General features: G+C 57.3%; 1 protein-coding gene across 5 annotated transcripts in view; it reads right to left on the reverse strand.

Moving 5' to 3' along the window:
• AP2A2 (adaptor related protein complex 2 subunit alpha 2) overlaps positions 1-14,965 on the reverse strand; it is an 88,483-nt gene that overhangs the window by 15,948 nt on the left and 57,570 nt on the right. For 4 of the 5 annotated variants that reach the window (XM_055260025.2, XM_055260027.2, XM_063630843.1 and 1 more), the window contains exons 7-14: positions 12,308-12,416; positions 11,475-11,625; positions 10,112-10,280; positions 8,006-8,143; positions 4,428-4,610; positions 3,730-3,827; positions 3,128-3,359; positions 2,868-3,041 (exon numbers count right to left, since the gene is read on the reverse strand). In XM_055260025.2, coding sequence (XP_055116000.2) covers positions 2,868-3,041; positions 3,128-3,359; positions 3,730-3,827; positions 4,428-4,610; positions 8,006-8,143; positions 10,112-10,280; positions 11,475-11,625; positions 12,308-12,416 — 1,254 coding nt within the window. The remainder of the gene's footprint in view (positions 1-2,867; positions 3,042-3,127; positions 3,360-3,729; positions 3,828-4,427; positions 4,611-8,005; positions 8,144-10,111; positions 10,281-11,474; positions 11,626-12,307; positions 12,417-14,965) is intronic. The other variant, XM_055260026.2, reaches the window with a different exon arrangement.

Raw genomic sequence — 14,965 nt, forward strand, 5'->3', positions numbered from 1 at the left:
CCACCCTGAGCCTAGCTGGACAAACCTGGATGTGATCAAAGGCCTGGGGTATGAGCACATCTCACTTCTCAGGACCCACACGAAAAAGAAACATCAAATAAGAACCAAATAGAGACTGAAGACAACCCTACAGCCCCTTTCCATGCTCCCTCAGCGAGTTCCTCTTAACATCAAAGCAGCTGGAGGGGAGCGAGAGCACCTGGTGCCGTCCCAGCTTCAAACAGGCAACCCCAGGTTTCCGTGGAAGGCTTCACAGTGCCCTTGCTGAAAGCCGGCCTCCAGGAATCCCTGCACACCAGCCTCCCCTGGATCATGTCTTCGTGCCCTCGCCTCCTCTCTGCAGGGTGAAGCCGCTGCCGGCCCAGCACCCACGGGAAGGCCCCTGCACTGGCAGCTCACAGACAAATCTCCACAAGTAAGTTTCTGCCTCCAGAAACCTATGCCAAGATGTCCGAAGGAGAGGGAGAGATGGATTAGAGGAGTGACAGAAACCTGCAGCACCAGGCGCCTGGCTAGTGACATCCCACGGGAGGAGACAGGGTCAAAAGCAGGTCACCAGCTCTACAGAGCACATGAGAAACATAAGCACGAAGGTGCTCAGGCGTGAAGGGAAGACGCCCACCTTGGGAGAAACAGTCACATCTTTCATTCACTTCATTCACTCCAGGATCAGCTCACAGGCAATTCAAGCCTCCAGAGGGCAGGCACAGCAGCGTGCCACAAACAACATAGAGAGAGGGCACAGGGGGACAGGGGCTACACGGAGGACACCAGGTGGGGGGAGGGGAGAGGGAGGAAGAGGGAGAGGGAAGACTGCTCAGGGAGATGTCAGGCTCAGCCAGGAGGGGGAGGAGGAGGGGGAGGAGGAAGAGGAGGGAAAGGGGGAGGAGGAAGAGGAGGGAGGAGAAGGAGGAGGAGAAGGAGGGGGAGGAGGAGGGGGAGTAGGAAGAAGGAGGGGGAGGAGGAGGAGAGGGAGGAGGGGAGGGAGGAGGAGAGGGAGGGGAGGGAGGAGGAGGAGAGGGAGGAGAGGAGGGGAAGAGAGGGAGGAGAGGAGGGGGAAGAAGGGGAGGAGGAGAGGAAGGGGAGGAGAGGAGGGGGAGGAGAGGAGAGGGAGGAGAGGAGGAGGAGAGGGAAGAAAGGAGGGAGAAGAGAGGAGGAGAGGGAGGAGGGGAGGGGGAAGAGGGGAGGAGAGGGAGGAGGGGAGGGGGAAGAGGGGAGGAGGAGAGAGAGGAGGGGAGGGGGAGGAAGGGAGGTGGAGGAGGGGGAGGGGAAGGAGAGGGAGGAGGGGATGGGGAGGAGGGGGAGGGGAAGGAGGAAGGGGAGGAGGAGGAGGGAGAGGGGGAGGAGAAGAGGGAGGAGAGGGAGGGGGGATGAGAGAGGGAGGAGAGAGAGGGAGGAGAGGGAGGGAGGAGAGGGAGGGAGGAGAGGGAGGGAGGAGGGGGAGAGGGAGGAGAAAGGGGAGGGAGAGGACGATGAGGTGGGAAAGTAGGGGGAGAGGAGGGGGGAAAGGAAGGGGAGAAGGGGGAGAAGGGGGAGAAGGGGGAAAGGGGGAGGAGGGGAAAAGGGGGAGGAGGGGGAAGAGGAGGGCGAGTAGAGGAGGAGGGAGACGGGGGAGGAGGAGGAGGGGGAGGAGGGGGAGGAGGAGGGGGAGGAGGAGGAAGAGGGGGAGGAAGAGGATGAGGAGGGGAAGGAAGAGGAGGGAGAAGGAGAGGGGGAAGGGGAAGGGAGGAGAAGGGGGAGGAGGGAGAAGAGGAGGGGGAGGAGGGAGGATGTGGGGAAGGAGGACAGGGAAGGAGGAGGAGGGTGAGGAGGGAGGATGAAGAGAGGGAGGGAGGACGGAGAAGGAGGAAGAGGGGGAGGAGAAGCCACTGGGTGCGATGTCAGGCTCAGCCTGGATACCAGCCCCATGGCAGGCCCTGCACTGTCGGCCAGAGGGGCAGGACACACGGTCAGCAGGGACACATAAGCAGGTCCCCACCAAGGAGTGCCAGGACTCCGACACGAGCACCCTGCCAACCAGCAAACTGTCAGGGCAGGCACCACCACAGGAGCTCACCCCACAAAGCCTGCCGATACTGGGTAGCAGCACTGGTTGCCACCACTGGACCTGCGTCCTGGAGAGAAGACTCTCTCCAGAGCTCCTCTAACTGGACAAACAGAAAGCCCGCATGACCCCAACAGGAGCCCTCCCTGACAGTGCAGAGGGGAACAGCTGGCAAGCAGAGCCAAGCAAAAACGCAACTCTCAAAACGACACTTCTCACCTGACAAATACCACAGGACACGTTCTCAGTTATGGGATTATTCTCATCACATCACACACACAAGGAAAACCAGACCTAACCCAACTCACTACATAAAACCTCGAAGAGCGGGGCAGGACAGGTCTTCTCTAAATCAACAAAGCATGCGATGACAGCTGCTTGGGTGAGGCAGTCCTGTAGGAGAGGGGACAGCCACTTCCCCTAAAACAAGTCACCACAGAGAATGTGGGAGCTGAGCTGGACAAGATGATGGTCTGAAGGAAGTGCCTTGCCCAGCAGGGACAGTGGCCCCCGGGACAGGACAGCGGGGTGTCCAGCAGGGACAGTGGCCCCCGGGACAGGACAGCGGGGTGTCCAGCAGGGACAGTGGCCCCCGGGACAGGACAGCGGGGTGTGCAGCAGGGACAGTGGCCCCCGGGACAGGACTGCGGGGTGTGCAGCAGAGACAGTGGCCCCCGGGACAGGACAGCAGGGTGTCCAGAGCCACAGCCAGCACCTGGGTTCTCAGTACACGCTCCTCCCTGACAGGCAAATGCTCTGCTGGTCCCAAGTCTTGGGGGTGAGGCCCTGACAGGTCTGGGTGCACAGCAGGTGAGGGACCCACCACGGTGCTGGTGCTGGCCGGGGCAGGCTCAGGGCCCCCGTTCACATCCACACTCCTCTCCCGCTTGGTGTCCTCCAGGTCTGTCACCGTGCTGGGGCCCTTCTTCTTCTTGAGCTTTGCCAAGATGGAGGACTCCCGCTCCGGGAACGGGGGCATCTCCTCCAGCACAGTTGCCTTGGAAAGAACACAGGGTGGGACTGGTCAGAGCTCCTGACCTCCGACCCTCAGTCAAGCCAGTCCGAAGGGTGGGGGCCTCCTACCAGAATGTCGGTGCTGGCCACGGTGCTGAGCCGCAGGTACTCCACGGCACGCTGCTGCAGCTCCACGTCTGCGTTCCTCAGCTGGCTGTCGCTGCGCAGTACGTCCTGGATGGTGGGCTTCACCTCCGGAAAGAGGTTCACAAACTTGATGTAGGTGGACAGGAGCAGCGCGCGGGTGGGGACGCTGCATAGGTGGAACTTGGAGTGCAGCAGGTTGAACTGGATCAGCGGGCTGGGGGGGCGGGGAGAGCACAACACTGGAACGCCGTCGTCCCCTCGCAGGCTCCAGCACGTCCCCGCAAGGGAGGGACGGCGGTGAGACCCCCTTGCCTGCACCAGAGGCCGCTGGTCAGGACCCTCTTCCAGCTCCAGATCCCACTGCAAGATGCCCCTTTCACAAAGTCAGCCATCAACCCCATGTCTCCATTTTCTACTAGAATCCCTGCTTTTCCTATCAACTGAAGGAAAACAAAAAGACATCTACTGGGAGCAGAAGCGGCTCTGCGAGGCCTCACAGTAGGGCCAGCTGGTGCCTCGCCTTGACACCGGCGACCAAGGCCCACTGGAACACACACAGCCCCGATTCGCAAAGGGCCTCTCACCTGGATCTTGGGTCTCCAGCTATCAGGTTTCCGAACTCCCCCAGGATGTAGCCGCCCACTTTGACCAGGTTCTCGTGGCATGCGGGAGCCTGAAGAGCCTGAGAAGCACAAACACAATGAGCCGGGGTGGCAGCCAGGTGCCAGAGTTAAGGCGAGGCAGGCACGTCCTGGTGCGGTGCACCCTACACCAGCACCAGCCCCTCAGCTTCCTGGAGACCCCAGTCCAAGTGCCCATCCCTGCCTTCCTCAGCACCTTCAGCACCTGTGTCAGCAGCAAGGAACCCAAGGCTGCCACACGCTGACCTGCCCTGGAGGGAGCTGCAGCATCCACAACAGGCTCTGGCTGGGGAGGTTCTGCCAGCGTCCTCATGGCACACCCCTTCCCGGTGGCCTAATCCTCTCCGATGGACAGGGCAGGCCCCACCACGGCAGGCCCCAGCATGCTCTCACACACACAGAGGCCGGCTTTCTCAGGTGGCCCCCAGAGAGCCAGAAGTTTGAGAGTTAGGGTGAGAAGAAACTGGGACTCAGCGAGGGGCACCAACAGCGGAGGAGCTAGAGCCTCAGGGAAGAGCTGAGGGGCAAGAGGGGTCAGCGACGGCCCTCGGCACCTCCACCCAGGCAGGTTGGAACCACTCACTGCTCACCTTCTGCGACTGCCCTCCACCCCATCCTTCCTGCCGTCCTGTGGGCTGTACCTCGAACACAGTCTTGGCCGCGTAGCCCTGCACGTCGTCTCGGTTGATGACGATCTGAATGACTCGGTACCACACCTCTTCGCTCACGTAATCACCAGCAATTCGGATCAAGTTCAAGATGGTATCCACATACCAGGTGTAGTCTACCGCGTACTTCTCGGCCAGGATGGCGACCTTCAGCACCTGCGGAGGACGGGCTGCTGAGGGCCGGCACCTGCAGGCCATGGCAATCCCAAGACCAAACTGTCATCCAAAGTCAAAGTGAGAGTTTCAGAAGCACCTCAATGTGTCTACAAAAGTTTGGAACACGCAAGAAGCTTGAACTCTATTCTCAAAAAAGGCCACGAGCCCAGAAAGTTTAAGATGCCCTGACTTAGGCAAGGAAAGCCAGGAAGAGGCGGAGACCAGTGCACAGAAGGCCACGGCCACAGCCAGGGCACCTCCCACCTGGGCCCTTCTCTCCCAAAGCCCCAGCACCTGGCGGCAGCACTCCTCTGACCACTGACCTCTGACCATGCCACCCTGGGCTCCCGGCAGCCACTTCTCTGCTGGTTTCCTCCAGCTCTGGCCAGTCTTTTCCTGTGAGCCTCACCTGGGGGTTCCCCTTCTTCCCCTCCCTGGCTCATTCTCACGGGTGCCCCCCGGAGGCACCTGCCCAGCCCACACCCATGTGGCAGCCACCCACATGGAGCTCTGCCAGGCTGTACAACACCAAACTCATCTCCCCAGAGTCACCTCGCCTGGAACCAAGCCCCCCCTCGAACAGCGCCAGCTGCCAACACCAACGCCAGCAGGCATCAAGACCGCGCACCTCCCGAGGGCACCCCTAATACCCTGCCACCCCTCCCCACACCCTGCCGCCCCCTCTCCACACCCTGCCACTGGCCTCTCAGGTGCTGGTGACTGTGCCCCCCACCCACCCAGAGTCCCTGCCTGGAGCCTGGACCCCCAAACCCCAACCTGAGTCCATGACACTTCCAGGGCATCATTCCGAAATGTACTGCCTCTGAGCCCTACCCTCAGCTCGGGGCTGTGCACCAGGGGCCTTCAGGCCTCACTGGCAGGGTCCCCATGTCTGCCTCCACCCCTGCCTCGCTGGCCCTGCTCCCCACCCTGTGCTAAGCTACCTCCCACCCCTCCACGAACGGCTGCTCTGCCCTCCCAGTAGCCTCTGCACCATCATCCTCTCCAGACCAGGCCACTACCGCCTTCTGCAGAAGTCCACACAGCCCCCCAGGAGTGTAATGCCTCCTGAGGCCCCCAGAACATGGGGCACTTCCTCCAGCCATCCCACCCACAGCACAGCAACCCGCGGTCCTGCTCTCAATCCGTCCTCCTCCATGGATGGCAAGGTGCCGAGTAGGCAGGGAGTGGGCCATGTCCAGTTTGGACACTTAGCACCTAGCACAGCCAGAGAACACTCTCTGCCATGCTCGACTGAAAGGACGGAGGGGAGCACCATGCCCGGCTGAAAGGACGGAGGGGAGCACCATGCTCGGATGAAAGGACGGAGGGGAGCATCATGCCCAGATGAAAGGACAGGGTAGGGGGAGCATCATGCCCAGATGAAAGGACGGGGTGGGGGGAGCATCATGCCCAGATGAAAGGACGGGGTGGGGGGAGCATCATTCAGACCGAGACACAGCACCTGTCTTACTCCTCACAGCAAGAGCCGGCTGAGGATTGCCACTATCACGCAGAGGGACGAGAGCAGACACCAGGCTGATGAATGCCCAGGACCTCAAAATCTGCACAACTGCATTCAGAAGCACACTGCTTCTGTCTCTGTTCAGAACACCCAGAACAATGATCAGGAACAAGGCTCCTGTGACGGCCGTCCCCAGAGCCAGCCCCACCCCACCACAAGTGTTGAGACCAGGCCACACTGCCCCAGCCCACTGGCTGCAGTCAACAAGCACCTGCCTGGCCCCTCTACAGACAGCCCTGCCCTACACCAAATCCTCCCCACGGCGATTGCCCTTGGGGCCTCCTGCCGGGAGTCAGCCCACCCCTGTTCCTGTCCCCCTCAACTTCCCAGGCCCACTGTCCTGGAGGGTGGACAGTCCAGCGTGAGAGCCGCCTCCTGGCCCCTGCTCTCTGCAGGTCTGCAGTGCCTCACTGAAGCTCAGTCCATGGTAATTTCACCCCTCAGCATTGAAGCCCCAGCACCTGGGTTCCTCCGTTCACTAAAAGACCCCTGAAAACCCGAGTCTCTCACCTGGGCATGACCACACAACACCTGCCCAGAGCAACTCTGTCACCTGCCACTAGCTCCGACACTGGCTCTCGGCAAAGCTCCCAAGGAGACCTTGAGCCGCACTTTGCCCAAAAAGACAAGTAACAAAGCGCTTTCTATACAATGGAGGCACTGTCTCAGCCTCAACAAGAGGCTGTGGTCGTGGCTGGTCACAGTGGCCAACCCCACACGAGGACACCGGGCCTCCCCCTTAAACCCCACCATAAACAGACACGGTGAGCCTGAGAGGCCTGTGAGCATGGTGGAGGCCTCAGGCCCTCTTCTCTGCTGACCATGTGGCCTCCACAAGGGTTTCTTCCCTCAGGTTTTGGTTCATGCTCAGTCTTTCACACATACAGGTTTGATGAGCTTCAGCAATCTGGCAAGTGTGTACACCTACTTTGTGAATAAAAACAACACGGGAAATTAAGCTATGGCCTAGATCCCGTCCTTCCCAGAGATCAAGAGGGACACCCACAAAAAAGCCAAGCCACAAAGGATTAATTCAAGGGCTCAAAATGCAACACAATTAAAAGAATTTTGCCCACAGGAGTCTGGATTTGTGCAGCCCCAGCATAGACAGCTGCAGCCCCATTCAGACCTGGGGCTGCAGTGCCACGACTGCAAGGACAGGCAGGCCACAGAAGCCATGCAGGGCGGGCATTTTAGTTATTTTCTTTCTTTTTTTTGAGACAGAGTTTCGCTCTTGTTACTCAGGCTGGAGTGCAATGGTGCAATCTCGGCTCACCACAACCTCCGCCTCCACCTCTGCCTCCCAGGTTCAAGCGATTCTCCTGCCTCAGCCTCCAGAGTAGCTGGCATTACAGGCATGCGCCACTATGCCCGGCTAATTTTGTATTTTCAGTAGAGACGGGGTCGGGGTTTCTCCATGTTTGTCAGGCTGGTCTTGAACTCCCGACCTCAGGTAATCCACCCGCCTTGGCCTCCCAAAGTGCACAGGCATGAGCCACCACACCCGGCCAATAGTTATTTTCAAGACCAAATGACTCTACCAAAAATGCTGATTTTTTTTTTTTAAGACAGGGTCTCACTGTGTTGCCCAGGCTAGAGTGCAGTGACATGATCTCGACTCACTGCAGCCTCAACCTCCTGGTCTCAGGTGATCCTCCTGCCTCCGCCTCAGGAGTAGCTGGGACCACAGGTGCCACCACACCCAGCTTGAAAATGTGGATTAAAACACGGAGGCAGAGGAGCCTTGTATTCAGCACCTCATGGGTTCTCAATCAAGCCCTGCTGGACAGAATCGCAGAGCACGACGGAGATCCTGCCACTGAGATTCGCGCCTGTGGCAGGGGAGGACTCAGAGGCCACCAGAACTCACAATCTCTTCTCGGATGGAGTAGTCGGCTGTCTCCAGGTAGCTCAGCATCTCGGCCACGATCTGTGGGGCGTTGCTGCGGTCGCACATGGCGTAGAGGAGGTCCACGGCCCGCTGCCGCACGCTCACGTCCCGCTCAGTCTGGGGAACAAGGCACAGAGTAAGAGGCCGCAGGAGCAAGGCACAGGCCTTGCATCTCAACACCCACTCTGAGCTTCCCTCACACGGAGCCAACCTGCACTCGGGCCGCATGTGTCTGGACGGCCCGGAATAGAGTTCCGCCTGCTGGCCCAGCCCTCCCGCACAGGCTAGCTTCGCTAGGACCCAGCGCACTGCCTGGATTCCACCTGCTCGCCCGCGCCTCCCTCCACAAGGGCCAGCTTCGCTAGGACAGAGCACACTGCCAGGTGCGGGCCATCAAGAACTCCCTTCCATGCAGCCGAAGACCCCGCTGCCTCGGGCACTGCCACGGAGCTGCCCCAAGGCAGGTCCTGACGCCCCACCCCAGAGCCCGTGCTGATGGGCCCCTAGGAGGCTCTGCAGCACGAGAAAGCCCGAGCTCTGCTCCCAACAAAGGCAGGTGAGTGGGCACCACCAGCCCTAGCACTGGCTGTGTGCAAATGAGTGTCCAGCCTTTCTGACAATAGGGATTGACTAAAACACACACCGAACCAGGACCAAGAAGAATCCAGAACATCAAATGCCCACCACAAGCCCCTCGCACGCCATCTGTGAGCTGCATGCAGACGTGCGGGGGACTGGGAGCGGCCCCGCCACAGCCTGAGGCTGAGCCAGACAGGGGACATGGAGCTCCCCGCCTCCCACTCCCTAACGCATGCACACCGGTGACTAAGGACATGGTGGACACGCTGCAGGCTCCCCTACGTGGAACGAACCCTCAGGGTAGCTCTGGAGACTCGAAAAGGCTGGCAATGGCCCACCTCAACTGGGCTCTTCCAACTCTGAAATTTTTTTTTTTTTTTTTTTTTTTTGAGACAGAGTCTCGCTCTGTCGCCCAGACTGGAGTGCAGTGGCACGATCTCGGCTCACTGCAAGCTCCACCTCTTGGGTTCACACCATTCTCCTGCCTCAGCCTCCCGAGTAGCTGGGACTACAGGCGCCCGCCACCACGCCCAGCTAATTTTTTTTGCATTTTTAGTAGAGACTCCAGCCTAAAGATAACTGCACTTCAAACATCAATCATAATTTCACTAAGACACCCTACATTTTTTCACAAATGCTATTTGAATGAAAAAAATTCTCGGCTGGGCGAGGTGGCTCACGCCTGTAATCCCAGCACTTTGGGAGGCCAAGGCAGGTGGATCACAAGGTCAGGAGATCAAGACCATCCTGGCTAACACGGTGAAACCCCGTCTCTACTAAAAATACAAAAAATTAGCCGGGCGTGGTGGCAGGCGCCTGTAGTCCCAGCTACTTGGGAGGCTGAGGCAGGAGAATGGCGTGAACCCAGGAGGCAGAGCTTGCAGTGAGCCAAGCCATTGCACTCCAGCCTGGGTGACAGAGTGAGACTCTGCCTCAAAAAAAAAAAAAAAAAAAAAAATTCTCAAAAAAATTTGCCATGAAGGACATTAAGGCCAGGTGCGGTGGCTCACGCCTATAATCTCCTGACCTCGTGATCCACCTGCTTCGGCCTCCCAAAGTGCTGGGATTACAGGTGTGAGCCACTGCGCCCGGCCCCAACTCTTAAATTTTAATCCCCGAACAAAGTCAGTTTCCTTTGTAAAAGGGGGATTTTCTTGGAGATAAGGGAAAAAAATTTCATCTTTCTACCAAGAACCATTTCTACTTGTCAGCACTATGCACGTGCAGGATAGCAAACGGGGGCCTGCCCCCAGCAGGGAAAGGGCTGCAGGGGACTCCTGTGCTCAGCCTAACCAGGACGGCAGGGCCGTCCTGGCCATCTCCAGGCAGCATGGCCCTGAACTGTGGTGTGACCTCCCAAGAGTAGGTGACAGGCAGAGGCCAGCAGCACCAGCACCACCTCCATCTCTGCGGGTAGTCAGGAAGCACTGCGTCCCCCCAGCCTTCACAGGAAGGCCCACGGCACCCGCGCAGGGAGTGAACAGACCCTGAGGACAGGGCACTTGCCTTCAAGGCGTTGATGACCGTCTCGATGTGTGTCTTGACAGCCTCGTGGGAGAACTCGGAGCTGGCCAGCGTGCACATGCTCTCCAGGGCCAGGTAGCGCAGGTTGGTCTCGCGGTGCTGCAGGAACTGGCCCAGCTGGTTGCAGGCGCGGACAAGCAGGTTCGGCTCACTGTGTGGAGGGAGGGGAAGTGGGTGGGGTTTCCTCAGCAAGTGCCACACAAACTGGACAGAGTCTGCGTTCCCCGACAGGTCCAGATGGCAGACAGCAAAGCCACACAGCACTCACAGCCACCGCACTGCTCAAGTGGAACTCAGGGGCCTCCCCAGATGCAGATGACGCCCGACCCCTACCCCTAACGTCCGTTTTTCGTCCATTCTGTGCATCCCCACAGTGAGTCGGCAGCCTGTGCATCCACTGGAGCCTTCCCAGCACCTCCTGAGGCTCAATCTGCATCAGGCTCGCGGGAGGCCAGTCAAGCTGTGACCGGCAATGGGGTCTCGGCCAGAGGCACCAGCCCGGGGCAGGGAGAAGGCTGAGAAGGCCGGGAGCATGGCTGCTGCCCCACTGACTCTACTGTCTCCTCAGCATGTGGCTTCTCCTCACATAACAACAGAGCTTTCTCTAAAATGGGAAATTTCAGTTTCAATAATTCTCAGCTCTGAAGTGTGACTCTCAGACTGAGTTTTCATCATTTGTAAAAATGCTGTAGTAGCAAATGGGTGGTGTTCACTAGCTGTAGAGAGCGTCTGCCCACAGCCTGGCACGTTTCCTCATTATTGGGAGCCTGGTGGGAGCTGCGATCTCATTCTCACAGGACCCTAAAGCACGGCACCACACGCAAGACCCACACCAGACCACATGCGGTGCGCCGCAGTTGCTGAGCAGAAAAGACGTGCGAGCAGAGGAGGCAGACCCTCCAGGCTGTGTGGGGTGACCACCCACCCTGCGCCTCTGCGCTGCGTGGATGGGAACAGCCGTTTCCAGCACTGCCCTGGGACCTTGGACCCACCAAGTGCGGCTCCACACCCAGCAAAGCCACAGAACATGTGTGTGCACGCCCCCCACCCCACCCGTCTCCTCTGTTCCATTACACGAGAAGCCAGTCAGGAGTGGGGATGCTCGGGGAAGGAGGAAAAGGCCCTTGTGGGGGATGAGACCACAGTCAGCAAAGCAATCCACGGTGAGCTCAGAGCAGGAGGTTGTACAGAGAGAAGAAAAGCATCCGGCAGGGAGCACAGAGGCAGGACGAAGGGGAGGCCCACGGAGTGGACAAACCAGACATGATCCACCCAGTCTCGTGCCAACGAGAAGGAACGTGTGTGCATGCGCGAGACGAAGCCTCTCCACGGGCAGCTGACACACCTGTCATGGTGAATGATTAAGCTGATGGCCTCGAAGAGCACGGCGTTCTTCGCGTTGGAGTGCTGGACCTTCTTCGACTTGGGCGGTTCTTGGGCTTTGTTCAGGATGGTCTCCAGGCACTCAGTCAGGCGGCCTCGCACTGCAGGGTCTTCTGGGCAAGACAGAACGGTGCTCACCAGTCTCCAGTGGCCCGCAGCCCACCCTGCCCCTCCCAGCTGCACCCCTACATCATGAGAGCATTTTTAATATAGTTCATTCACATTTGTGTACCCAGCTGGGAGCATTTACAAAACTGAGACAGGCCGGGCACGGTGGCTCACTTCTGTAATGCCAGCACTTTGGGAGGCCGAGGCAGGCCAGTCACCTGAGGTCAGGAGTTCAAGAACAGACTGGCCAACATGGTGAAACCCCGTCTCTACAAAAACGCAAAAGTTAGCCGGGTATGATGGCAGATGCATGTAATCCCAGGTACTCAGGACGATGAGGTGGGAGAATCGCTTGAACCCAGGAGGCAGAGGTTGCAGTGAGCTGAGATCACGTCACCGCACTCCAGCCTGGCCAACAAAGGGAGACTCCGTCTCAAAAAGAAAACCTGCACAGATCTGATACTATAAAAGCACACACAGACCCAAACCCTAACCAAACTGTAGGCTCTGTAATAACTGCTCCACGAAAGACAGCGCGTACGGCAGCACTGGCAGAAAGGTCCATGAATCAAGAGACAGGGCTAGTAACACACTTCTTAAAATAATAAACAAACCACTTAAATCCGAGACAAGGAATCAGACCGGCACTGGTGCAGCTTCAGGAGCCGCGCGTGGCCTGTGCATTACCTGGGGGTGGGTAGCACTGCAGCAGCCTCAGCAGTTTGACAGACAGCCAGGGAGCCGGGACAAAATAGTAAGTATAATCCTGGAGATCTGTGGATGCGGACGTCACGATCTGTAAGACAGCACAGGCAATGAGACACGCTGCTGGGCACGAGCCCCTACTGCGGGGACCCAAAGAAAAGCCATACTCACTCCTTGGGTCATGCCTGAGCTGGAAAAATGGTTTTGTTTCATGTGCCAGGAGTGTCTGACACTGCTTGGTACTCCCTGGGTTCGCCGTGAGAGGGCTGCACTGTCACTCGGCAACACGCTGCTGCAGCTGAGTGGCAGCCCTCGCTCGGTACAAGACACCAGAGCACCTGGATTTGAAACTACAGTCTTTCCTTTGTCAACCGGCACATGAATGAAACGAGAGAGAGAGCTTTAGGCTCCTCAGAAGGAAGAAGCACCCCCACCCCCAGAAGCCGGCATTCTGACCCTACCCCACAACCCCGCAGGGCCCCCCGACCACAGGCCAACCCAGATGGTGAGCTCGCGGAGGCAGGGAGGCGCCCGCCTCAGTCACATCCCATCTCTTTGTCCAATGCGGCCTTTGGCTTGGCAGATCCTCCGTCAACCTCCTGAACAAGTGACAGTCACGACCACCTCACATTTCCACTGACATACAGCATGATGTCTCCTGCTTCCGGGAGGTCAGGGTAGCTCCTCCCTTCCTACAAAGCTCACATGTGTGACACTTTTAGGCCGTAAGTGAACCCATTCAGAAAAGTTCACCCTGACTCCTGCCCTAAGCTACAAGATGCCAGCCCAGACTTGGGTCACGGACTCCTGCTGCAGGGAGGCAAGCTCTAGGCTGTCTGTCAAAGAGAAGGCTGAAAGGCACAAACACAAAGCAGGAAAGGCAAGAATCACAGCACTTCCGTGACACAGAGACACGGCCAACATGAGCTGTCTCTCAAACACGTACGCAGCTAAGGCCAGGCTCAGAGAGAAATGTAGAGCCTTAACTGTACATATTTGAAACAAATATAAAGAGAAAAGCAACAAAAATTCATCTCAAGGGTTTAAAAAGAGACTAGGCCGGGTGCGGCAGCTCACGCCTGTAATCCCAGCACTTTGAGAGGCCAAGGCGGTCGGATCACAAGGTCAGGAGATCGAGACCATCCTGGCTAACACGGTGAAACCCCATCTCTACTAAAAAATACAAAAAATTAGCCAGGAGTAGTGGCGGGTGCCTGTAGTCCCAGCTACTGGGGAGGCTGAGGCAGGAGAATGGTGTGAACCCGGGAGGCGGAGCTTGCAGTGAGCCGAGATTGTGCCACTGCACTCCAGCCTGGGTGACAGAGTGAGACTCCGTCTCAAAATAAATAAATAAATAAATAATAAAAAGAGACTAGCAAATTAACCCAAAGAAAGTAGAGGAAAGGAGTCCAGGTACAGTGGCTCATGCCTATAATCCCAGTACTTTGGGAGGTCAGGCAGGTGGGATCACTTGAGGTCGGGAGTTTGCAACCAGCCAGGCCATTGCAGTGAAACCCCATCTCCATCAAAAATATACAAAAATTAACTGGGCGTGGTGGTGAGGGCCTGTAGTCCCAGCTACTTGGGAGGCTGAGGTAGGAGAATCGCTTGAACCCAGGCAGAGGTTGCGGTAAACCGAGATCGTGCCACTGCACTCCAACCTGGGCAACAGAGTGAGACTCCGACTCAAAAAAAAAAAAAAAAAGAAAAGAAAAAGAAAATATGCACAGTTCCACAACTTATAAAATAAATTGAATTCATAATTAGAGTTTCACGGCTGGGCGCAGGGGCTCACACCTGTAATCCCAGCACTTTGGGAGGCCAAGGTGGGCAGATCACCTGAGGTCAGGAGTTCGAGACCAGCCTGACCAACATGGAAAAACCCCATCTCTACTAAAATTACAAAATTAGCCAGGCGTGCTGGCAGGCGCCTGTTAATCCCAGCTACTCGGGAGGCTGAGGCAGGAGAACCGCTTGAACCTGGGAGGCAGAGGTTGCGGTGAGCCAAGATCGTACCACTGCACTCCAGCCTGGGAACCAAGAGTGAGAACCCAACTCAAAAAAAAAAAAAGGAAGTTTTCCACAAAGAAAACTCCAAGTTCAAATGTTTTTACCAGTTAATGATAAAAATTGTTTGACAAACTAGATAGAGAAAGGAACTTCTTTAATGTGAAGAGTACCAACAACAACAAAATTCTAAAGCAGACATCATACTTAATGGTGAAATATTCAACACAAAAAACGGACAACCCAGGGTAAAAATGGGTAAAAGACTTAGGCACTTCACAAAACAAGACACCCAGACAGCCAATCAACATGCAAAGTTGCTCAACCTCATTGATAATCAGGAAAATGTAGATCTAAATCACAAAGAGGCCGGGTGCGGTGGTTCACGCCTATAATTCCAGCAGTTTGGGAGGCCAAGGCAGGTAGATCGCTTGAGGTCAGGAGTTCGAGACCAGCCTGTCCAACATGGTGAAACCTCATCTCTGCTAAAAATACAAAAACTAGCCAGGCTTGGTGGTGGGTGCCTCTAATCCCAGCTACTCTGGAGGCTGAGGCAGGAGAATCCCTTGAATCCAGGAGACAGAGGTAGCAGTGAGCCGAGACTGCACCACTGCACTCCAGCCTGGGCAACAA

The sequence above is a fragment of the Symphalangus syndactylus genome, chromosome 21, assembly GCF_028878055.3.
Source record: "Symphalangus syndactylus isolate Jambi chromosome 21, NHGRI_mSymSyn1-v2.1_pri, whole genome shotgun sequence".
Lineage (NCBI taxonomy): Eukaryota > Metazoa > Chordata > Mammalia > Primates > Hylobatidae > Symphalangus > Symphalangus syndactylus.